This window comes from Rhinolophus sinicus, chromosome 16, assembly GCF_057876585.1.
Source record: "Rhinolophus sinicus isolate RSI-liver-muscle chromosome 16, RSI-T2T, whole genome shotgun sequence".
NCBI classification, from domain to species: Eukaryota; Metazoa; Chordata; class Mammalia; order Chiroptera; family Rhinolophidae; genus Rhinolophus; species Rhinolophus sinicus.
The window spans coordinates 90,773,412-90,797,952 of NC_142516.1; the positions used below are offsets into that span (position 1 = coordinate 90,773,412).

The 24,541-nt window shown below is 41.5% G+C and overlaps 1 protein-coding gene across 1 annotated transcript in view; it reads right to left on the bottom strand.

The window, feature by feature from the left end:
* Positions 1-24,541, bottom strand: part of B3GLCT (beta 3-glucosyltransferase) — a 99,413-nt gene that overhangs the window by 40,748 nt on the left and 34,124 nt on the right. Inside the window, exons 5-9 of the mRNA XM_074330078.2 lie at positions 18,090-18,166; positions 17,528-17,639; positions 11,311-11,447; positions 5,220-5,283; positions 665-784 (exon numbers count right to left, since the gene is read on the bottom strand). Coding sequence (XP_074186179.2) covers positions 665-784; positions 5,220-5,283; positions 11,311-11,447; positions 17,528-17,639; positions 18,090-18,166 — 510 coding nt within the window. The remainder of the gene's footprint in view (positions 1-664; positions 785-5,219; positions 5,284-11,310; positions 11,448-17,527; positions 17,640-18,089; positions 18,167-24,541) is intronic.

Here is a 24,541-nt window from a genome sequence, read left to right on the forward strand (position 1 = left end):
GTGTGTGTGTGTGTGTGTGAAAATGCAACGCACAAGACTTCTATGTGACTGACTTGAGACTAACAGACACCATCTAAGGGTGGGGAGTAAATTTTCCCTGATGAAGGAGAACTGGTAACAACCTAGTGATTTTCCGTGGTCTTCAGGCTCATCCTGGGACTGGACCCAGGGTCTGCCCTAACGAGTAGTGCATTCTGAAAGTCCTGGAAAGCCTCAGGTGAGACGGAAGCACGGTCACCAGCTGAGAGGGTAATGAGATGGGCTTGAGGAGAGACCTGGGTATCACTGGAAACGTTTGGAGATGGAACTCATATTCCCATAGACACACATACCACATCATCAACAACAGAAATGACTCCGGGCGCCCTGAGAGCTTGGCAGGCGGTCTTGCACAAAGGCCATGGAGGGACAGTGCACTGGTCACGTGCTTCCTTCCGGCCCACTCGCTGTGTAATCTGTGTGACCTGAGTGCCTGTCTCGTGTCCTGCGTACAATGGGGTGACAGTGGTGCTTACCTTACAGGGCTCTCTTTCATAGGAATGTGATATATGGTTATTACCTGGCACAGGGCAAACGTTAGTTTTTTTCAGTGTGTAAAGTGCTGGTATACACAGCAGGTACACTGTCCTTTGAGGTGCAAGGGAGTTTTTCTCCAATTACTTACACAAAGAGGTAGGAAAGAGTGGAATGTGGTAGCACAGTGGGTGTCCACACCATCTGTACACAGCTCAGGCACTGGAGTAAGAGGGGGCCCATCACCTTTGTCCCAGATGTAGAGGGCAACCTGTCAGGGGACAGGGGACAGTGAGCAAAAGAATGTAACCGGCACCCCACCTATGAGAAGATACAAAACATCTCAAGGAGAAGTGGCCACACCGTCCATACAGAGCATTACACACAGCCATGTTAATTTGTCAATATTCAACAGGTTTTCTTTACCTACAAAAATAATCCCATGTCAATCAATCTACCTTTTACTAACAACAAACAATTAACTAAGAATCAATATTTCAACCCCCAAAACATTCCAAAGTTGTCATAAGCCATTGTGGGGAAGCTGTGTTAGGAATTCTCAAACATCACAGAGAAAGATGAAATAAAATGTTATCACCACCCTGGTCTCCTGCAGAATGGAAAGGATATAATATATCCTGACTAACCGACGTGCTGGAAATATCAAAAATGTTGGACAAAATATCTTTAAAATCATTTTAAATGGATGGCTAAATTGGCACAAAAGTGTGGCACTTTTGACGGCAAAAATGCAAGAGTGAGAACCTGGGACGAGCGCACCAGAGGCAGCTTTCCTCAGTCAGCATCAGCTGGGCCCTGGGGATGCTGAGTTTCTGACAGGTGTTAGGAGGACACTGCCTGTGACCCCCACAGTGGGGGTGTCTAACAGCAAACCCCACAGGAAGCTGGGACTCCGGAGCTCGATGGCAGGGAAAATCATCTCCAAACCTCCTCTGGGATTTTGTAACCAAAGCCAGGCCTCCCTACTTGTGCCACCTATGTGGTCTGAGCCCCTCAAACAGGGATTTAAAGCGGCTCCATGTCAGTACAACCCTCGGGGCAAAAGCAAGTGCGAGTCCTCAATAAGAGCGCAGGACTCAGAGGATTCCAGCTAAAACTCCAAAGGCACAGGAGCAGCACTCAGAGAAGCACAAAGAAATGAGCCGACAAGCAAGCACCAGCAAACACACTTAATCCGACCCAAAAACTTTAGGTCCTTGAATTACCAAACACTTATTATAAAATTACCACATTTAATATGTTTTTACAAAGAAACAAAAAACTTTAAAACGTGAGCACATTTTTAAAAGATTATACAAAACAGGAAAGCAAACTTGAAAAAGAAATGACTAGAACTTCCAGAAATGAAAAATAATAATTATTAAAATGAAAAACTTACTGGTCAGGATGAACCATGTATTAGACACACCTGAAAACCAAATCAAGTAACTAAAAGACAAAGCCCCCAAGTTATCTGAAATGTAGCATGACAAGATGGAAAATGTGAAAGAGAAGTTCAGACTGCTGGCAGCATCTAAATTCCAGAAGGAGATAACAAGAGAGAACAGGAATGAGAAAACAGTGAAGACATTGGCTGAAAATTTCCAAAAACTGCATAAATATCCTACGACAGAAAGGGCCAAAGAATCCTAAGCAGGATTAGAGAAAAGAGTCTATGCCTAGACATCTCACAGGGAAACGGCGAACACCAAAGACAATCGTAAACATAGGCAGAGAGGAAGGACACATTGCGTACAAAGGACCCACATTACACCATGCTAACTTCCTAACGCTGCAGCAACAGCAGCAGCCAACACAGTGGAGTGACACCATGGCGGTGACACCTACAACCGTATACACAGGGTAACTTTTTCTAGAAAAAGTAGAAATAAACATTTTTAAAGCAAACAAAACTGAGAATTAACCACCTCACTAGAGAAAATTCTGAAGGATGTACTCCAGGAAAAATAAACATGATCCCAGGTGGAAGGTTTAGAAGCAAGACAGAACAGTGAGCAAAGACACTGGCAGGTGATGGTTAAGCTAATACAAATGTTAACCATAAAGTAATGATAACGTTTAAGTTGCCGGGTTTTAAAAAAGACAACAAAAATACTAGACAACAAGATATATAAATTAGGAATGGGGTAATCAGGGTTAAATTATTTAAGGCCCTTGAATTTTCAGGACACTGATTAATTAGCCATCATTAGTTAAGAATGCATGTTAAAATATTTAAAATAACCAATAAGCACAGGCATAAATATTGACCTCCAACACAGCAGAGGAGTAAAAAAGAAAAAAAAAAATCTAAAGAAAGCAAGGAAGTTTTAAAAAGAAAAATGGGGGGAAGGGGTAAAACAAAGTGCTTTATTCAAATATATTAGTAATCACAATCAACATAAATGTAAATTTGCCAACTGGTTTGACGATAACGATTGTCTAAGTAGGAGTTAAAAATCAATGTCCTCTTGAAAAACTGAGGATTGCTGGATGGGCGGGGGGTGGGGGTGGGGGGAATAAGGGGAACGGTGAGGGGATTAGAAAGCACAGTCAGTAACCACAAGATTGCCACGGGATATGAAAGTCAATTTGGGGAATGTGATCAATAATGTTGTAAAGATTTTGTAGGGTATCCGATGCACACTTGTCTCATTAGGGAGACCACCTCAGGGATGATGTAGATGCCTGATCACTGCACTGTACACCCGAAGCTGAAGCTGAACAATAATGAATGTCAACTATAATTTTATGTATATATATATATATATATATATATATATATATATATATATATACACTTACAAGAAGCGGAGTACAGCATTAGGAATAGAGACAGTGGAAATGTAATGGCTCTGTGCGATGTCAGAGGGGCAGGGCATGAGGGCGCTTCACACAGTGTGAGGGATATAAATGATACACATCTAACTATTACTTTGTTTTGTGCACCTGAAACTAATTTAAAAAATTAAATTAAATTAAAACAACAACAACAACAGTGTCCTCTTTAAGTGAGACACACCTAAAAGATGAGGACACAAAAGGGTTGAAAGAAGAAGATGAAAAACAGTTACAAAGAGAACACTGAAAGAAAGCTAGTATAGAAATATTCATATCAGCAAAATAAATGTTAAGAAAGAGAGCATTACTAGAGATAAAGATAATTCACTAAGAGGTAATGATTCTGAACTTGTATGCATGTAACTAACATAGTCTTAGAGCATAAAAAGGAAGAGACGGTGTCAAATCCACCGTTATGATGAGAGATTTTCCCATTCCTCCCTCAGGAAATGATACACCCAGCAGACAGACAAAGCGGGGAAGAAGGGAGGGAGGGGGCGGAGGGGGTGAGGGAGGAAGGGTATCTATGAAGCACAATATTAATTGTGCATTAACAGGTTAACTTATTAGATTAAATACATTTTTCTTTAATCTAATAGATGTAAAAATAATATTATACCCCCCAAATTAGAGCATACACATCCTTTTCTCTATTTATGAAACATGAACACGAACTAAGCCATAAAGCCTAAAAGTATTTCAAACTACTATTATATAGACCACAATAAGTCTAAGTTAGAAACCAGTAACAAAACACAGTACAACACACAAATATACTGGGTCACGATTAAAAATGTAGTTTTTTAAAGGGGGTCACAGTCAAAATAACAGTTTAAAAGCCTCTGCCCTGGAGAAAGCCTTGCAGACAATCCACATGCCACACATCAAAATGCTCACAGAAGCAACGACTATGCTAGCAAAAGCGCACGTGCAAGACGTTCACTCCTTGGCTGTTTCTACATGAGGAAATAACTCACTTGACGAGAAATACACGTATGAAAAATCAGTCTTCTCTCCCACAAAAAGGAAAGAATGACTAGTGGGAAGCCAGGGCCTGCCGAGGTATTTGTAACAAAAGTCAGCTGTGGTACAGACCCAGGTTCAGGAACCTGGGACCACACAGACATTCTGCCCAACCCTTATCCCTTTCACATACATTAGAAATGCTCGATTGTATGCATTCAATCTTTAATAGGTTCCAGAACCTAGGCTCTACACCACAGCTCCCGTTTTGCTCCTGGCAGGCTGCCAACATGGCTGGACCTATTACGTGTCAAGACGGACCCCAGGGTCCTAAGACACAGATTCCTGCAGAGGGAAAGGCAGTCTGTTTCAGGCAGTCAAACATGCCCATCAATGAAATGCACACCGACCTTAATGATCAATGATGAGACACCTACCACCTGCCTCCAGGACGATCGGTCACAGATACCCAGTAAATGCCAGGGGTGCTGAGGGTCCAGACTGGCGTGCCACAGCTCCTGCTTGGGACCAACTGGCTCAGCTCTGCCCCAAAAGATCCAGCACAGGGGTGTGACGAAGGCCTCATGTACAACCAATGCACCAAGTAAGACCACAGGTACTTTTAATGACACTTTTACATGTTTTTAGAAATCCACTGCTGGACCCATCCACCTAGCTTTAAAACTAAGAATCAAGAATCACAAGATGCAGTCTTTTTCACTGATCCTTCTCCACCCACGTGACTAAAAAGAGCTTAACAGAGAAGGACCTGATTCTGGGGAGTGGAACAACCTTGGGGGGGGGGGGGGCGGGGCCATGGCAGGGAATACAGGACACCTGTTATATCAGAAGATATGAATTCCTGATTAGTAAGACTTTTAACCAAACAAACCACAACATACCTCATGTTTTAAATCTATTGTAAAGTCGGACTTCAAGGGCTCACTCTTTAACCTCTTGGTAAGCCTAAAAAACAGAGACAATTTGAGGGTTTTTCTGAAACCAGAAGAAGGGTTAAACAAGAATAACACATTCTTGAGACTTTCTAATATCTGAAAACAAGCAAAAATACAAATTTTCAGATAAAAAATAACAATTTAATTTACTAGAGGCAGAGGGCTGTGAAAATGCAATTACATGTTGACCGGGATATGATGGCGAGGCTTGCTGCAAATGCAGCATTCATTACTATAACATCTGGCTATTAACATCAAATGCAATATAAAACAATACAACACATTAAGTGCCTTTACAAAAAGCCACTAAGTTTGTCGACTCCTGATAATCCTTACACTAAATAACGCAGAGAAAGAAAAAGAAAAGCAAAAATCTTGTATGACAGAGAACACAAAGTTGCTACTTTCCACTCTCCTATTTTTAATCACCCAAATGAATTAAATTGGTGTGTGGAGTTTTTAGGGGGAGAGAACATGTGGTTTCGGGGAAGAATAAATAACAGTTTCATTTCACATCATTTTCTTGCTTGAAAAATCCTCAATGGCTCCTGCAATGCAGAACAAAGTCGTCAGGCCCTGGACCCACATACCCCTGCACTCAACCTTTACTTTGCAAACTTTCTTCCAGACCAGACTCAAGGGCACCTTCTCTGTGAAACCTTTCCAGACTTGCCTATCAGAAGAAATGGAAAGTTCCTTTGCTCGCAGAGGAAGCACCGTCCCGTCAGCTGTGTTACACGCATTACAATCTGTGTTGCCAGGAGTGCCCACCCCGCCAAACCAAGGGCTCAGTGAGCAACCCGATTAGAGGGGCCGTGTATTCTCTGATTCCAAGCCAAGCGAGGTAGGGTTACATACTTACCAAGACCGCTGGCATACCATACGGTCCTATATTCATTACAGGGCTAGAGATGAGACCATCAGTTTCAGTTACAAACCTCCTACTACATTTTTTCACTATAAAGAAATAATAGTGACTTTAAAAGGAAAAGTAGTAATAAGTATCAAACATCTGTACTGAGTTTTTAGCCTGGTTGAGCCACAAAGGTTTCTTTAACAATTTACTCCTTATTAGAGGGAAGAGAAAGAAGGAAGACTCGGGTTATAATTGATACTTGGTTTAAAGCATTTGTCTTCTGGTTGATATTAATGTAGCTTGGTGACAGGTAGCTAGCTCCAAAAGAAGCCCGTGGGATCTGTCACCTTGCTAGGTGTCTGCCTACAGATTTGTGAGTCGGAGTGTGAGGGTTCACGAAGACACCAATTCACAGGCACATTCCGACATATGGTAAGACAGAGCTCGGCCCTGGAGTGGGGTCTTGACCAGCTCAAGTTCTGCTCACTCGGAGCCAGTTTGTATAAACAAACTGGTCTTATATTAAATTTGGAATGTGGACTCATGCTAAGTGCCTCCAAGATCCGAACAGACCACATTCAGACTCCAAAAACAGAAAAGGTCACACCTGGGCGACAGTCACAGGCAAGGGACACAAAGCTGTGATCAGAACCCAATCGCATGTGACATCCACAGGGAATGGCCACGCTTCCCATGCCCCTTCCCAATATACAACAGACACATCTCTGAATTGTTAGCCCAAGTGTGCTGTCTGCTCTTTGTCTTTAAGCTTCTTTCTCATTCAATTCTTGAAACTTTTCCTTTGGGAGAAACTTCAGAGAGTGGAGCAGTGAGGACCATGGGTAGAGGCCCTTTCAGGGAGATAATGACTGATTTGAAGACAAACAAATGCACACACTGACATTTTTAAGTGGTGACGCCTAGCCGCCATGGAGTGACAGTTACCTCGACATCATGAACTTCACGTTGGTGGGTCGCCTCATGTCACCACGTGACATCCCAAGCCGAAGGCAGTCACCGTGCAAATGAGTTCAAGTTCTAAAAGTGTGCAGGGCACTGTCCTAACTTAAAGGGCTAGTCCTAGCAGTGGGAACTAGGTTTCACTGGTCTATGCACCAAGCAAGAGGGCACAGGGTTTTTTAAATGCTAATTTCAATAACCAATAAGTGCCAAAAAAAAACAATTAATGCCAGAAATTGGGGCCAATGAAATTTTTGATGGGAAACAGTGTAAGAAAGAGTGTGTCATGAAAGGTCTTTAACCAGTTTTTCTGGTGACTTGAGCAGGATAAATACCTTCATAAGTATAACTGTAAATTGTCTTACCTACTAAGTAGTTCAGAAAATCCAGAAATGGTGAGAAGGAGACTCGGCATTCCTCTAGAGGGCGCTGTGAGTTGCCTACACAATACTTCCTTCCCCTTCCTTCCTCCCAAGAGAAGTCCGATTCTGATTAATTCTTGAGCCCAATAAACGGCTCCAGAATCCGAATTAGTTTGATCCCAACCAAAATACTGGCGTTCCCTGGCAACTGTTAATGGTCCAGGGGTTGGTACACACCTGAAGTTGATCCAACCAACTTCAACTGGACAAGATCCAACTAGAGACTGAAGATAAGCACTTACCTTCCATGGCTAGAGAGGTTCTCAACTGCTGGACATAAATAAACACATGTCACCCTTACTTCCTTGAAACCACAAAGGGAACCAGATTTAGGATGAATGACGCTGTGTCTGAAGCAGGAGACACAGAACCAGGCTCCTCAGTAACAGTGTTGGGTTTCTGCAACCACCACACCACAGACCTCACTTTCCAAGTACAGGAATAGTATGTCCTCAATTCAGTGTTCAGACTGATAGATTTCCCAATAACAAGAGGAAACTACGTCAGCACATCAGCTTTGGAATGCGGACAGACCAAATGGGAAGACCCAGCTTTGCAGTTGGTGGGGCTAACTGGTACTTACACCTCCTTTACTTCAAAGTACAATACCAATTTCTTAAAGAATAAGTAAGAATCTCCTATTAGGTGTATAATATTTTGGCCACAGACAGCTGCTATTCTAGATGGGTTATATCATTTTTTTGTTTGATTACCTGTCTATATCATGAGAAAAAGGAAACAGGGTCTAAGATAAGCAGAATTTTTAATTTGGTCCTACGGTAGAGTCTGCATTTTTAATTTGTTTTGTTTTTGCTGGCAAGGGAAAGGACGGCAGGCAGAGAAGACCATGGATAGTAATTAAATGCAAATATTCTACGGTTTGTTGGTAGTTATTCAGTGCCGTGAAAGCGGATGACGCTCAATGCAGACGGTTAACTGGTGCCTCATTCTTCGATCATGCAGCAGTTGTGGGGGAAGTGCTGGAAATTCTGTGAACTCGTGCAAAAGATGAGTTTTTTGGCCCCAACTCCCTTGGCTATGGCTCCTTACACACCCTACTGCAGTGATGGGAGGCCCTCCATCTTCTCTCATATCTCTGTAGGAAAATATTGGTAAGCTTGACCAGAAAGGGAGTGAGTCGGCACTTGTCAACAGATGTTTTCAATAACCTCATAAACACGACAAGAAAGAGAATGATGTGCCCATGGGACTATCTCTACAGAATGCCAGGCAATCCACAACATAAAGTGTCCCCTTAACAAGACAAATATCTTGGCTGGTGCAGGACGTGTAGTCCCTGGCAGCTCTCACATGGTAAGCACAAGGTGGTTATGAGGTGAGCATAAGCCAGAGCCATGGCACCTGCCGGTACCTGGTGGCCTCTATACCTATGAGCGTTGCACCCAGAGGGCAGTCACAGATCCAAGAGGTTTCATAGGATAGGCGATGCTTCATGCCATCATGACAAGCAGTAGGATTGGACACAGCTGTCCTGTACGGGTGACAAAGGCGTGTTCAAGACACATCACTCCCATCCATATGGTTTAAAAATAAGTCCAAAGGGAAGCCAGAGCTCTCATTATTTCTCACACTTAGCTCAATAAAAGGTGAACTGCATTCAGCATCAAAAGAGGTCTCTAAGGTCCTTGCCAGATGAGGAAACTGGGATGGAAGCAGAAAGGTCAAAGTTGAGACCGCCAGGGTTTGCCTCAGGATGAGAGGCCTCCTGCACCAGAGGGAGGGACGGAGAAGGAGCTCGCGCTGGCTCAGACACCTGGCTGTCTCCCCGGGCCTGCTGTCCGAGGGCTCCGTGGGTCTGCTGGTTTCCTCCTTAGCCCTGGAGAGAAGGCGCTGTCTACGCTCATTGAACGTCATGGGAAGGCTATAGCTGGACTTGTCCCTCTCTCAGGGGACTCAGTTGGCTCTCCAGGAAAAGGGAGAGAAACAGAGTGAAGAAGAGCTTCACAGAAGCCACGGCCACCAGGACTTCTGCAGAGAAGGCAGCCCACATAATCCACATGACGAAGCAAAGCGAAAAGAGTGAGGCTGGACTAGAGGAAGCTGCTGCTGCTGCTGCTGCTGCTGCTGCTGCAGCTGCTGCTGCTGCTGCTGCTGCTGCCGCTGCCTCTGGGATCCTGAAGGGACAAGATACAGAGCCCAGCGTGGGACATGATGCTCACAGCTTCTGAAGGGTTCAGGCCAAACAAAGGGTGCTGAACTGGTCCCTGGCACCAGACCGCTGGACACAATGGAAAGAGAGTGCTGGTAGCACCTGATCTTCGAACGCCAGCAAGCACAAGTTTCATTAATTTGAGAATAACCATGATCCTGGTCTGCGGATACCACATATTCCCTTCACTCTGACAGAGCAGGGCCAGGCACATCAGTAGAGGCTGAGAGAGAATGAGAGCTCTCTCCTCGGTCCCTCCCTGGCCCAGCCCTCCTGAGAATGGGGCAGGACACTGTAGCACCATCCTGGACAAGTCTGGTACAGGCTGGGAGCAGGGCAGCCCTGCCCGGCTATCTCAGGACGGGGCACACGGGCCAAAGTTTTCAGCTGGAGAGTCCACTCTGACCAGTTTAAGCACAAAATGCATTTATTAAGGCATATAGATGGCTCACAGAATTATTGGAAAGAGACTCTAGACTGAGACTGTAAAAACAATCCCCAGATTCATACCACAGAAATGGGTGGCAAGGAGCTGTGGTCTCCGCCACCATCAGGAAGCCACTGTCTCAGCTGCCAGCCCCCCAAATGACCCCTCCTCTGTTGTGCCCTCTCAAGCCAAATGGAACCCAATATAACTCAGTGCCTAAAAAGAATTTTCCAGGGCACATCTATCTACTGGAACCTGCCTCACAACACTGTCCCCTAGTAGTAAGGAAGCCTGGACAACACGGGGTGCTGACGGCATTTCTGGATTCTAAGTGGAAAGGAGGGGATTACATTGTAAGGAACTTTCAAATGTCAAGGAAGTCACCCAGCCCTTCGGCCAGCCACGAATGACAAGGGATCTACTACTTCCTGTACCTACAATGAGCTAAAAAGTTCTCAAGACTCCAAATCCTAGAAACAGCACACATCATGTAAGAAATAATGTAAGAAACATCATGTAAGAAACCTTTTCACCTTTGAAGACATAAAGGCCACAAGTGCTTTACCAACTTTCCATTCCCTAAAGAACAAAAACACGTAATAATTAATTTGAAGTATTCAGATTGACAGGGCCTGTCGACAACCACATTTCTCCTGCAGTACACCTTAATTATCTTCACTTTTTACATCTAAAAAAGCATGACTGCTATTATACACACAAAGAACCAGGTACGAATATCACCAATGCCTCCTGGGAGCTGTCCCTCCCGCCTGGCCTGTGTTTAAACGTGAATACCCACGCACAGACTAGCATCAACTCCCAGGCCCATGCGTGTGTCAGGTTCATTTTTCATCGTTATTGACCATCAAAGTCATACCTGTTGCTAACTACTCCACGAACAACAGTAACACTCCTTGGTGTAGAGTTCTCATTCTCAGACCATCTGCGTGCCCTTCCTCAGAGTCACAATTTGCTATTCACCTTATTCTGCAGGTGAGTGAGAGGAAGCACAGACAGGTGGCGGGGTGAGTCTGATGGGACCGGCAGGTGACGGAGCAGAAGCGAGAACCCTCAGGGACGGCTCCTGCTCTAGCATACATGGCTCTGGCTGAAAACTCATCTCAGATCCATCAATTATAACACGCAGAGAAATAAACGTTGATCCACACATCAAAAAAAAAAAAAATCAAATAAATTCTTACTTGTTTACAAGTGGAATACTAAGGGCCCAGCCAGCAGCAAAGTCTGGATATTTAAAAACTGTAGGATTTTCAGAAAAGGCGTAATGGTGAATGATTGTAGATTCCTCATCATGTAATGCTTTTCCTAAAAACCATTCCTGTTAAATAAAGATATGAAATGTCATTTCCTTAAAAAGCCACTTCCTGTAAGACCAAAACAAAGTCATATCATTAATTTTACTTTATTACATATTCTAGGTGATAAAAAAATTACATATTTTTAAAACTTTCAACAAAAATAAAATTGATACTTATATGCTAATGAACAGAACATAACCTTCGTATATAAAGAGAGTAATTTAATATCATCAGGATAAATAAAATGTTAGTCATTATTATAACATAAATATGTAAAAGTGGTATTTTATACAATATTCCATATCAAAATACTATGAAGGCAAAGAAAACAGTTTCCTTTGTGCCCCACTGAGGTTTGCAAAGAAGAATTTGAAAAATTCCTTCCAGAAGCAGTGCCTGTTTTATTCATTCATTCATTCATTCATTCAATTAAAATTTATTATTGTTATCAATTAGCACTTAACAAAGATTCCACACCAGGCAGAAACACAGCTTACACAACAGTGGGGACACATGAAACAAGCAAGCAAGTAAAGTGAGTTCAGATAGAACTGCAATGTGCTACGATGAAAACAAAACAGGCGAATGGGAGGCGGCCCTGGAAAGAGATAACAACTGAAGAGTAAATAACATCCGGGGGCAGCTGGAGCAGTCAAGGCAGTTAATACAAACGCCCTGAGGTGGGAAAGAGCTTGATATATTAGATGGAAAAAATAATCCAGTGTGGCTAGACTTGCGTGGGTGTAAGGAGACACGGAATGAAAGAGAGCAGCAGGAGACAGACCAGAGTGGGTTTTAGACACCAGTGGAAAGCAACATAGACTTTAGATTCTAAGTGAAGTGGCAGACTTCCACTTCTGGCCACAACAGAACAGTCTGGATCAGACCTACTCCTCCACCAAGAACAAGTACAAAAGCAGGAGAATTACTTAAAGCAAATGATTGAGGGCGGCAGAAAACAAGACAGATGGAAAGTGAGGGCTAACATCCCAGAGAAAAGGGGCACCTGTCCCTGGGAACCCCATATTCACCTCCATTTACCCTCAGGAATTGGCTGGTTCCCAGAGCAGAGAGGAGCACACCACAGGAAGCAGTAGCTGGGGACTCTGCCACCTCCCTGGACAGGTTGGAGCTGGAGACTGCCAAAAAGGTAGAGATTTAAGAGGATTTCAGAGAAGTGAGTCCAAAATTATACATGTCATTTCCCTTCAACTCCTAGGCTGTACAAAAGCCAGGGGGAAAACCAAGAACCAAGTGGAAAGCAGCAGTGTAGAGGCTAAAGAGCTGAACAAAGATGTCAGCAGGGCTGCTGGGGAGCCCAAGGGTGAAGTGCGGGGGGCGGGGGGCGGGGGGCTACGAGTGAGGGCACAGACATAAGTCCTCCTGTAGGAAGGGATAGCAGCCACAGCCTCTTCAATGTTTTACATGAAGTATCTGACATTTAGTAGAAAAGGACCAGGTATGCCAAGAAACAAGACCAAACTGAAAACAAAGAGAAAAATGAAAAATAGAAAGACGCACAGATAAATCAGATTTTGTAGTTATCGGAGACATAACTGTGATTCATATGTTTAAGAAAATAAATGAAAGATGAAGAATTTTACCAAAGAACTAGAATATATAAATGAGAGTTACATGGACATTCTAAAACTGAATTAATGCAGTAACTAAAGTATGGAATCCAAAAGGATATTAGACACAAAAGAGGATTAGTGACCTGGAAGGCAAGTCAGTAAAAAAATATCCACACTGATATACAAAAAAGAAAACAAAAGGAGGAAAATACAGAAATGAGCATAAAAGCAATGTGAGACGCAGTGAAAAAGTCTAAATTAGAAGCACAGAACAGAAGGAGGAGGAGGAGACCAGAGCTGACTCAATACCTGAAGAAAAACAGGCTTAGAATCTTCTAAAACTGACAGAAGTCATCGAACTATAGATTCAAGAAGCTCTATAAACTCCAATCAAAACAAGTACAAAGAAAACTACACATAGGTACATGTTGGTTGAAAAACCATGTAGAGAAAATCTAAAAAGCAGTCTGGGGGACAATATCACATTTCTTTCAAAGGAGCAAAAATGACATACAGTTGACTTTTCAAGAGAAACAACAGAATATGAAAGACAGTAGCACAGCACCTTTGCAGTGATAGAAGATAATGTCTGCCAACCAAAAATGCTGTATCTAGCGAAACTATCTCAGGTGGAATGGCAGATCCTGGAAGTTTTTGGACAGGTGAATGATTATCATCTGAATTATAGAGAGCCTAGATTATTAGGAGGGCAAGAGTGGAAACCTGGAAACCAGCTAATAATGCTCAAGGGAAGAGATGATGGTAGCCTGGGCCTGAGCTGTGTTGAATACGGAAAGCAGATGAGTGAGAGGTGTGTTTTGGAGAGAGACTCAACTGGGGCTGATGGAAAAAGAGGAGTCAGTCATGAGTCCTATGTTTTTCAGATAAGCAACTGGATAGACGGTGATGCCATTTCTGAGATGAGGAAGACTGAAGATGGAAGGAGTTTAAAGGGTAAGAGTTCAGTTTTGAACACACTGAGTTTGAGGCTCCTGTTAGACAGAGGTGGAGGCATGAAGAAGGCGGTTTGGTGGAGGACTAGGAAGCACAAGGCTCCCTCCCTCTCGTTCCTTCACACTCTGCTGCCATGTGACTTGATCCAGGAGCTGCTCCCTGACACCCTACGGCACAGTAAGCCCACCCCAGTCTGTCGGTTATCCCTCTTACTCCGCTGTACTTTCTCCACAGCCCTTGTGACGATCTGACACATTGTTTGCACTTTTGCTTATTGCTTATCTCCCCTGCAACAAGAATATCCCCTGCTGTGGGCAGGAATGTTGTCCACTGTGCTCACTGCTGTATCCCCAGAATAGCTAACAATACCCAGGTGCTCACTGGTTTTTGGAAACTAATGGAGGAAGCCCAGGAAAGCTTTAAAAGGCAACCACCCCATGGGCGGCCGGTTATCTCAGTTGGTTAGAGCGCGGTGCTCATAACACCAAGGTTACCGGTTTGATCCCCACACGGGCCAGTGAGCTGCGCCCTCCACAACTAGACTGAAACAACTACTTGACTTGGAGCTGATGGGTCCTGAAAAAACACACTTGAAAAAAATAAAAGGGCAACCACCCCAATGAAGGAGACTAAAGCATATAATTTAAACCAAGTACCCTAAGTTCTAAAAGTTTTTACCTATTTTCTCTCTTATCCAGCCATCACCACCTCACTCCCTATCCCTCATCAGGAGGGATACAGCACCATTTCTTCAGAGCCCCTTTCTGCTTGGGGCTGTGTCCCCAATACCTTCCAGAGTCTTAGTTTTGGTCAATTCAGCAGTAGGTCTTGAGAGAAGAGGCGGGAAAGCCATTGACACAACCTGTACAGTTAGGTTCACAGTTCCACCTGATGGTTTTCTTCTTGATACTTTATAACTAAATCAAGTCATCACTAGGCAAGAGGGATAGTTACCAGGCAAATGGCCCTGGCTTGAGATGGACAATTCAACATCATTTTTCTAAATCAATAATATAACACTTTGCCAAACTACTAAACATTAACCAGTACAAAAATCATCACATTTAACATACCATGTCAATACAGCTTATCTAATGAAAAGAAACACGTCAGTGTATTTTAGCATCCTTCTCACTAATCTTCCACTGTTATCATCTCCTGTTCCAAACCTAATTTTATGCAGAACATGTTTTTAGGTTTTAACTGCTAATGGCAGTTTTCAGCTATTATTTAGTATAAAAGATTTTTTTTTAACATTTTAGTCGGGGACTATATTATAAACTATATTAAGGGAGAGACTGATATAGAATCTATGAAAAGAGGCATACCCCCATCTTTCTTAATGATTTTCTTAATAACTTCATAACAAAGACAATTATTATCAAGATAAACTATAATAAAATAAGTCAGACAATGTTCTCTTAGTACCATAGAATTACTTTACCAGTACCTGTGTTTCACCTCTACTAATAACAAAAAAGTCAAGACATGTGAGTAAATACACGCTTATACTGAAAGCAGAGTGGGGGTGGAGAGGAAGAAAGACTTCATCAAGATATAGAAATTTATAGAAATCACCTAGAAAGGCTATTTAACAAAGATTACTTTTAATAAAGATTACATTTTTCCATTTAAAATAGTGTATAACAGCATAAACTTGTATTAGTAAGAATGACAGAAAGATATTGAAAGGAAAAAATGTCAGATTCAAACAAAATAACTGATACTGTAACATACTACATCATATTATTTTTATGTAGTTTATTTGTGTCAGTATCAAAGCCAGGTTTGCTTTATACTTCCTTTTCTAAAATTTCAAATGGTAAGGGAAAAATCCACACTGGTTTTAGTGAATTTCAACATTACGTAATTTTTATTCCCAAATACTAGTTTCAAAAGAAATAAAGCATCCTAGCTTTTTTTTTCACATGGGAGAGTTCAGAAAAGAGGGGGGAACATCTCATTTTGCCTCTGAACTTGCTTTGAACTTTTGAATTTATCATTCCAATTTTCATTAAAAAGCACAGTGAGTCACTGTACAGAATTAGAGCTTTGGATAATGGAAAAATAATCTGCAGGTGAAATGAACACTAGGAGGAGATTAAAACTCCTACATCCTCAAAAAGATTTGGGAGTTTTTCCCAAGTGAAAAGAAAACATAAAAGCCTAACAAATGTTTTACATAAAACATGGCAAGAAGTGCATAGACGCTGGTGAGCATCATCTGAGAAGACGGGATGAGACATGGTCGTAATTTTCTATTCTTTGAAGGAACTATTTTTTTAACCTAAAAACTTTCTCATTGAATGATATCTGTTATCTTCCCAGGAGGCAAAGGCATGAAGAGAAATCATAATGCGTCCTTCAAGCATTTAACATCGAAAGTGGTGGTTTGATGACAACAACACACTTGCAGAGTTTGAGAAAGTAAGTTGGTGCTCCAGCTGTCGCCCAACTTTGGGTGTCCACATCAACACACCAGACAGGTACCCAGAGGCCACCTTTGCTCCCCAAATCCTCATCAAATCTGGTCCAGCTCTGAATGGTCATCAGATCTCGGGTAGGACAGCTGGCCCAGCAATACCAGAAAGGACCCATTCTGCTTATTCCAAGTTGAAAGAACTCTAAAAAGTGACCTGGGCTTCTCCAAGAGAATGGAAAAGCTGGGTTTACACCCGATATCTCCAAGGCAGCCCTCAAAACCTCCAGAACCTCCTGAGGCGCTGATCGCAGCCCCACAGGGAAGCTGACATTACAGGGTTGTATAATTTTCATAAATATTCATCGACCACCTACTAAGTGGTCAACACTCCGATCAGTGCTAGGGATTCAGAGGTAAACAAGACCAATGTCTTATCTGCACAATGTCATGTCTGCACAAAATAAAATTTGAAAATATGAAAGGAGCTGTGCATTTCTAACGCAAGATGCATCCCTTCTCCAGAACTTCTCAAATAGTGTTCCCTCTGCTCAGAACACTCTTTCTCTCCTGTTAACTGCTACTTGTTCTACAGGACTCAGATTAAATGTCACTTTCGTTCGTGACCCTCCCAACTTAAATGTGATGCCAGCTATGTGCTTCTAACAGCACCCTCTGTTTGCTTATTACAAGATGTCTCACTTTTAACTGTAACTGCTGCTTTAATGGGCCATCCTCTCCTGCACCCTCTCCATCCAGGTGGGCAGGTGTGTGTGTCCTAGACACTGCTGTCATACTGCCTGGTACACAGCTGGCACTCAAAAAATATCTCTTATCTAAAATGATATGTGGTCATTGTTCATAAAGAGACATAACCCATTTAAACTGGGTTATAGTTTCTAAATTCTCTGAAATTGCTAGCATAGATAGATAGTTTTTCATTTAAAAATAGTTCATTGTAAGTTCCATCCGTCTAAAAGCTACAAAATTTAGAGACTTATTGAACATTGCTTCCAGATAGTCAACTATTATTCCATTCTTTTTCCTTTAAAATTAAGTGTTTTCATTAGGCTGAAAAGCCTCATAATGAAAATTAAATCTTCTTTTAAGCATTTCCCCAAAAGAGAAATACTGGCATTGAAATTGTACTCACCTTTGATGGGTCGTATCTCCTGAGCACTTCTAAGAGTTCTGGAACTCGTATTCTTGTCTCTTCTTCACAGAAGAAAATCCATGATGAATTTCTGCTATACGTTACAGAAAAGCTGACAAAAGGAAATAGATGGTACTAATCACTTTATAAAGGGAGATCATTATAAGGTTTAAAACTCACAGGCAGGAAATGGACGAAGGACACATACAATGTCAAGAAATCTGCACTTTGCCCCTATATTTTTCTTCAGTTAATAGTTTCAGGTTATAAGAAAGCCACATACTAATGGTTTTATAACAGTTGGAGTTCTTAAAGATAGATTATTTTCAAATATAAATATCAACTATATAGACATTTTATCTTTTAATAAGGACATATTTAAAAATGAAAGCCACTCATAACTAGGAGTCGGTCATCAAGAAATCTGGCTCATGCAGTAATCATAAAAAGTGGACTTCAAGTTTACCTCACTGACTGGCTCTGAGAAAAAACATACCCTCTTGATAAGAAAACTAGGGATCATACAAGTGTCGAGACCTGACACATTTTGAGGTAAACGTACTGTGGTAACAGCGGAAGTATGGTCCAGGCACCTTCCTGCTTAGACAGCTCATGGAGAAGAAGGACGCTGGGGAGTTCCTAAAGAAACATTATCAAAGAAGATAAATAAGTAAAAATACAACATGACCACTCCAATTTAGAAAAGAATAAAAGACAATTTTAAAAGGCAGGAATTTTTAGAGACCTGATAGTTTACGCTTCACACTACTCTCTTCTTTCTCTCTTCTGGAGCTACTAGAAATAAAAGAGTGTGCCTGAATCCCCACTACGGCTCCAACACCCAGACACCCAGTAGTGTGGCGACTACCAGGGAGGGTCTTCAGTGATCCTGGAGCTGACCTGAAATTTGTGTATTTGCAAAGGTGACAGGAAGGGAAGAGCCCAGGGGAAGTAGTCAGAGAAAACTCAGAGGCCTAAAAGGTTTCTACCAGATACACAGCACAGGTAGCACATGGGGAATGAAACACTTTGGCTAAACCAGAGGATATAACATCCAATTTACCTCATGTGGAAAAAACATTTTTAAAGGGCCGTAAAAGCACTAAAACACCGTCATAAAGAGTTTGGGGTATAAATACGAGAAATATAATCCTTAAATACTCAAGTAACAATAGTTATAGCACAATGATAGAATTTCAAAATTTATAAATATAGAAGGAAATCATATTCAGCAATGAGACACAACTGTGGTTAAATAAACATGCACACACATACATAAAAAGAGAGATCCATAATTTCAAGGCTATGAACATTAGCGTTGAAGTAAAACACTAGTCAATATATTTCCATTTGCTACCAGCCAAGAGTCAGATACCTAATCAGCTCGAACACCTCCCCCAACAAACATTAGTATATTCTGTGTTTTATACTATTTCCTGGTAACTATGTTAAAGTCAAAAGACTTTAAGAACAAATGTCTAACTATTTGAAATATTACTGCACTAATATAGATTCCACAACAGTCTTAAAGTTCATATAAGTTTATGTTTAAGAAGAAAATCATTTTTAATATAAATCTTTGGAGTTGGATAGCAAACAAGCCTCGTTTCTTTATTTTGTATTTTAACTTCCGTGTACAAATATGAAACGCAAACCAGTAATCAAAGGGGCAATCAGGCTGACAACGTGGCATGTTAGAGAGAAAAAGTAAACCTAAAGCTGAATTAGCAATTACCCAATGTAATCCAGGGTTTTCCTACTGTTGATTGGATTATGCAGCAATTTTCATTGTTTTTAAAAACTTGCTATATGTGTCGATATATATATATATATATATATATATATATATATATATATATATAGATAGATAGATAGATATGTAGGTGGATATATAGATATATTCATGAGGGATTATATAAGAACAAAATTCATGTGTGAAGAAAACTAATAATGTTAACATTTGCATAAAACTTCAAATAATTATGGGAGCATGCTTATATGAACTAGCTAGAAAAGAAACATAGTAAATACTAAAAAGAGTTTTATAAGAAAATAAGTAGTAAATGGGCTATTATGTAGCAATTGAAATACAATGAAGACTTTATAATCACGGAAATATCTTTATGTTAAATGGGAACAGACACAATTCTAACTAATGTAAAACAAATTTATATATGAAGAGACTGGAAAGGAGCCAGAAAATTAAAATATTTGTGTCAAGATGACAAAGGTTATACATATAAGCTTTAAAAATCCTTTATGTAGTTAAATCATGGTTTAGTTTTAAAAATGTTTTGAAGAACAATAAATGCACCTCAAAATTTTTCTCCCAAACAAGTACTATATCCTTCCTAGTTAGAGGAAATATGTAAGTGATGTCAACAGGTATCACACCTAAACAGGTATCACACCTAAATAGGTACCATACCTAAACAAGTATCACTCCTAAACAGGTAACATCAGCAAAAAGGCCCTGAGGGCACAAAGGCAGAGGCACAAAGATGGTCTAAGAATAACTTCTGTCACGACAGAAATGCAGCAGCAAAGGTTGAGTCAGCACCAAGGGCGAGTTGAATTCTAAGCTAAAATAAAGTCTGTGGATTATGGCCATTCCTATCTCCATCACTTTCTGTTCACTAAACCATGTATGTCTGGATTTCATATTTGCTTCAGTTGGTAAACACAGAAATGGCAATCGAGCTTTCTGTACCTCTTTATCTCTAAATAGAAACACTTCAAAAACTAGTGTACTGTGTTCATAGCTGTGTCCACAGGGGTGTGAATACCTGTGTCTCAGGAGGACAGAGTAAGTTCTCCCTTGACACAGAATCTGGTCTTCATCAACTCTTGATGAAGCCACGGTCACTTTAATTATAAATAGATTTTTGTCTACTAATCCTCAAAAAGCCCCATGAGCTTTTATTCCTGTTTGGTGTGTGTGTGTGTGTATGTGTGTGTGTGTGTGTGTGTGTGTGTGTGTGTGTGAATAAATTCTGTGACTACAGAAGACTCAAATACTTACAGACATGTTCATATATTAGCACTTCTAAGACAGAATAATTTAAAAGGTCACAGTGAAATTTTCCATCAGATGATCTTATCCCAGTTCTTACCACTCGGAATGGTCATAATTTATGTTCCTTCCATCTGTCTTAACACCATGACAGGATTCAGACCTCTGTAAAGGTGTTGTATCACCACCGTAAGGCATTTTTAGAGGTGAAGCATTTTTATCTAGAATGACTGAGAAAGTTTTCAAATGAAAAATCAAGGGGAATATAAGGAAGAAAAGGTGTGGGAGATTTGGACAGTCAGGCATGCAGCCCTGTCTTATAAACGATGCCTGTTCAACAGAACCCGGACACTTAACTGTTTCTAACCTGAAAAGTAAGGAAAAATCCTTTCAACAAGGAGGTAACGCCATAGCAGAGGTAAGCATAAAGGAGCTAAAAATGCAAATGACCACATGTGGGTAAATGACAGAAAAGGCAAAAAACAAGAAAAACTTGATTACAGTGATCTGAACTTCTTATGGCATCTCTACCTGTCCCATTGAACTAAAGTCTACCTTTCTTTCCATCGTCAGCTTCAACCTGTGTCCTAACAAGCACTTTGAACTCAGAAAGCCCACTGGACTTTCAGTCAGGACTTCCTTTGAACCTAGTTGTTATTGAGGCACATGTTCACATTTAAAGCTGCTAATAATTACCGAAAACAAGCAAACTCAAAACCAACACTCTAATTCAGTACCTGGTTCTTACACATATTCATTATGTTCATTAGAGAAAGGGGTTTGACTCCATAACCGAGCATTCTAAAAATGCTCAGCCCCTTGTTCTTAATGAGGAGGAAAAACCATGAAAATGTATAGCTAGAAAAATAAATAGTATGAATAAAAAAAGGCAGCATTTGAACGTGGATGAAAATAGATTAACATAGAAAATATCACAAGTAACTTTCATTATTGGGCAAGTTTGGTTCTGAACCACTTTAGTTTTTCTGCCTGTGTCTGGAAAGAATTCAACTCATTTAACTCCATTATCTGGCCTTTCCCCTCTTCACAGACTGTTTCCCAATGTTTATAACTTGTCCAAACCTTAATTTAAAATATAAGCTTAGCAGTACATGAGCTTATGGTCTAATTCAGTCTCATTCAGACCAAGCACTCAATTAGAAAGCAAATGTCAAGATATTTCTTCAGTTTAAAGACTGATTCCAGTTCAACTGCATTTCTAAATCCCAGCTATGATATACTTCTCAGGCGCTGAACTGAGCTTTTAGACCAACAAATAAATTAGGATGAAAATTAACATCTGTTTGCTGTTATAATTTCTTCCCTAAGAAGTTGGTGTATCTTACGAGGATGATAGCAGAGAGGTGGAGTGTGCTGTTTGAAGCATGGATCAGACAGATTTACTAGCCTTTAAAAACCCAGTATTATTTATGGACCAGGAGATTACATATGATGCTATAATAACATATCTTCCAGGAATCTGAGCCTATCTTAAAAAAAAAAAAAAAAAAAAATTTTTTTTCCAGACGCAGACCTTAGTCATTAACTGTCCTTTCTTAACAAGAGAAAAATATGATCTCATTATTTATAAAATTTATTCTTATAAACTACGTATTTACTTTGAAACGCATTACTACGTACATTTTTATAGCTCCTATAAATCTGTTTTAACTAACCATCCACTCATTCATGAAAGGGAGTAAAGCCTAGTATTTAAGGACCTGATTTCTGGAGCCAAAGTACTTAATCAGAATCCTCACTCCATCTCTTCTGGGCTGTGCAACCTTTAGCAAGTTTCTTGGCTTGTCTGTGCCTCTGTCATCTCGTCTCATGTCATCTACCATAGGAATAAAAACAACAAGTTAACACATGCCTCCACTTGGCACATGCTATGCATGTGACAATTGTTATTATTATGGATTTGACACTATTTTGTGGAGCAACTACTGTGTGCCAGGCACTGTTCTAGGAACACAGTAAACAGCTGTGAAAAGACAGGGCCAAGTGCCTGCCTTCTTGGAGCTCACATTCTAATCAAAGAGACAGGCAATAAGCAAATAAATCTAAAAGATAATGTCAGGGATAAATGGCATAAGAAAAATAAAGCCAGGTAAAGGGGTGGCGTGAACAGGACACTGTCACCTAAGCAGCGTGGAGTTCTCTGCACACGCCCGCTGCACTGATCTCCGGCCCGCCGGTGACGAGAGCCCCAGGTGCGTGTCAGGAGGCAGCCACACAGACAGTAGAGGCTTTGGGGCCACTTGAAAAGGACACACAGGCCAGCTGCACTGTTCACTAGTGATGTGACCATGGGCGTGTCACTCAGTCGGAGCCTCAGCTTCCCCTCTGCAAATGGGGAGGATAACAGTAAGTACTTCACAGACTTACATGCGCTGACGCTTGAAAACAGCTCAGCACTGTGTGGCTTTGAGCACCAAATAAAATAACAATGGGGACACGCACGCAGTGACAGCCAGCCGGGATTACCCTGCAGCTCCAAGTCTGTGTCTCCACTCCAGGCCCGGACCCCATGCATGAGACATCTCACGCGTCTCTCCGAGGCCACCTTCCCAACGTGAACCATCGTGCTGGCTCACACAGCAGTTCACCTTCCTGACAGGCACCGTCCGCTAACAGCAGTGAGACCCACGAGGGACAGCCTCCATCCAGGCAGTCCACACAGGTGACCCTGGCAGGAGTCTAGCAAACTCTTACTATTTCTTCCAGGCTCAGTTCAAATGTCCGAACCAAGCTGACACTACAGTGAGTTCTAAAGCGACCAGCTTCTTTGGGTCCCTGGCTCCAGACTCAGAATCCTGGGTGGCAATAATGTCTACCCGGACGCACTCCATCACAGGCCCCCTCCCGAGCTCGGGGAGACCAGTGTCTGGCCTCTGACATTCTTAGTGGGCCAAGCCCCAACCCCACCAGAACACACGGGGCCAGGTTCTCAGGGCCAGAGAGGGGTTCAAATGCTGGACAGACGAAAAGACGGGCACTCATAGCACGCCCGTCCACACAGCGCAGATAATCATTATTGCTGAGCGACTCCTGCCCCAGGAGTGGACTCACTGCTCTGCCTCTGGGGCAGCTTTCCCAAGCCTCTGCATAAAGTAAATAGCCGATAAAGATTTATTAAATGAATAGATGACCATTCTTATTCAACGGCAATGTCATCAAATCTCCAATTTAACAAATAACTTAATGTGATTACTTAACTATCAGTGACTACAAAAAACAAACTTTTAGTGAGTGATTAAGTATCTAATTACTCTCACCTAAAAAGAAAAGCTGAGTGAGAATGACTCAACTCTGAAAGCCAAGCTCCTAAGGGAGTACCTTACGCTGTCTCCTTGCCAATTAAGAAATCCCTAACAATAGAAGACACAAGGCCATCTTGATCAAGCTTCTTTGCTCTATGATCTATAAAGGTTTTGCTCTCCCTTTCCTGGCTTATTTCATGAAAATGAGGGTTTTTTTTTAAAACTAATAACTCAAGGCCTGACTAACTCTTCTCAAGAAAATAGTGATTTCCAAAACTTTCTGTGAGCAAGCAAAAAGAATCATTTATTTGTAAGGTTAAGAGTCTGCCAGGTTTTAAACAAAGTTCATACCACAGAAAAAGGCAGTAAAATTAGAAGTGTGTGTTCCCATCACAAGCTCTCTAGTCGGGGGAGGTGAGAGAGTGGGAAGATTTCTAAGCAGCAGCTAGCCGGGCTCCATTTGGCCTAAAGCGAAAAATGTGCTCCAACACCTACCATAAAATGTAATTCACAGCTGTACCAACCTCCAGAATTGAAACCTTATAAGCATATCCCACTTCTGAATTTGTTTTTCTGTATTTGCAGGTTGCCTTAAAAATGGAACCATAATTTACCTGTGGTTCCGGCCTATCCCAGGTCCTGCGTCATTCCAGACTCCATCCTTCCCTCTGCCAGCTCTCACCTCCCTGTTCCCCAACAAAGTTGATTTCCCAATCTAGCATGACCCTTGCCCTGTGC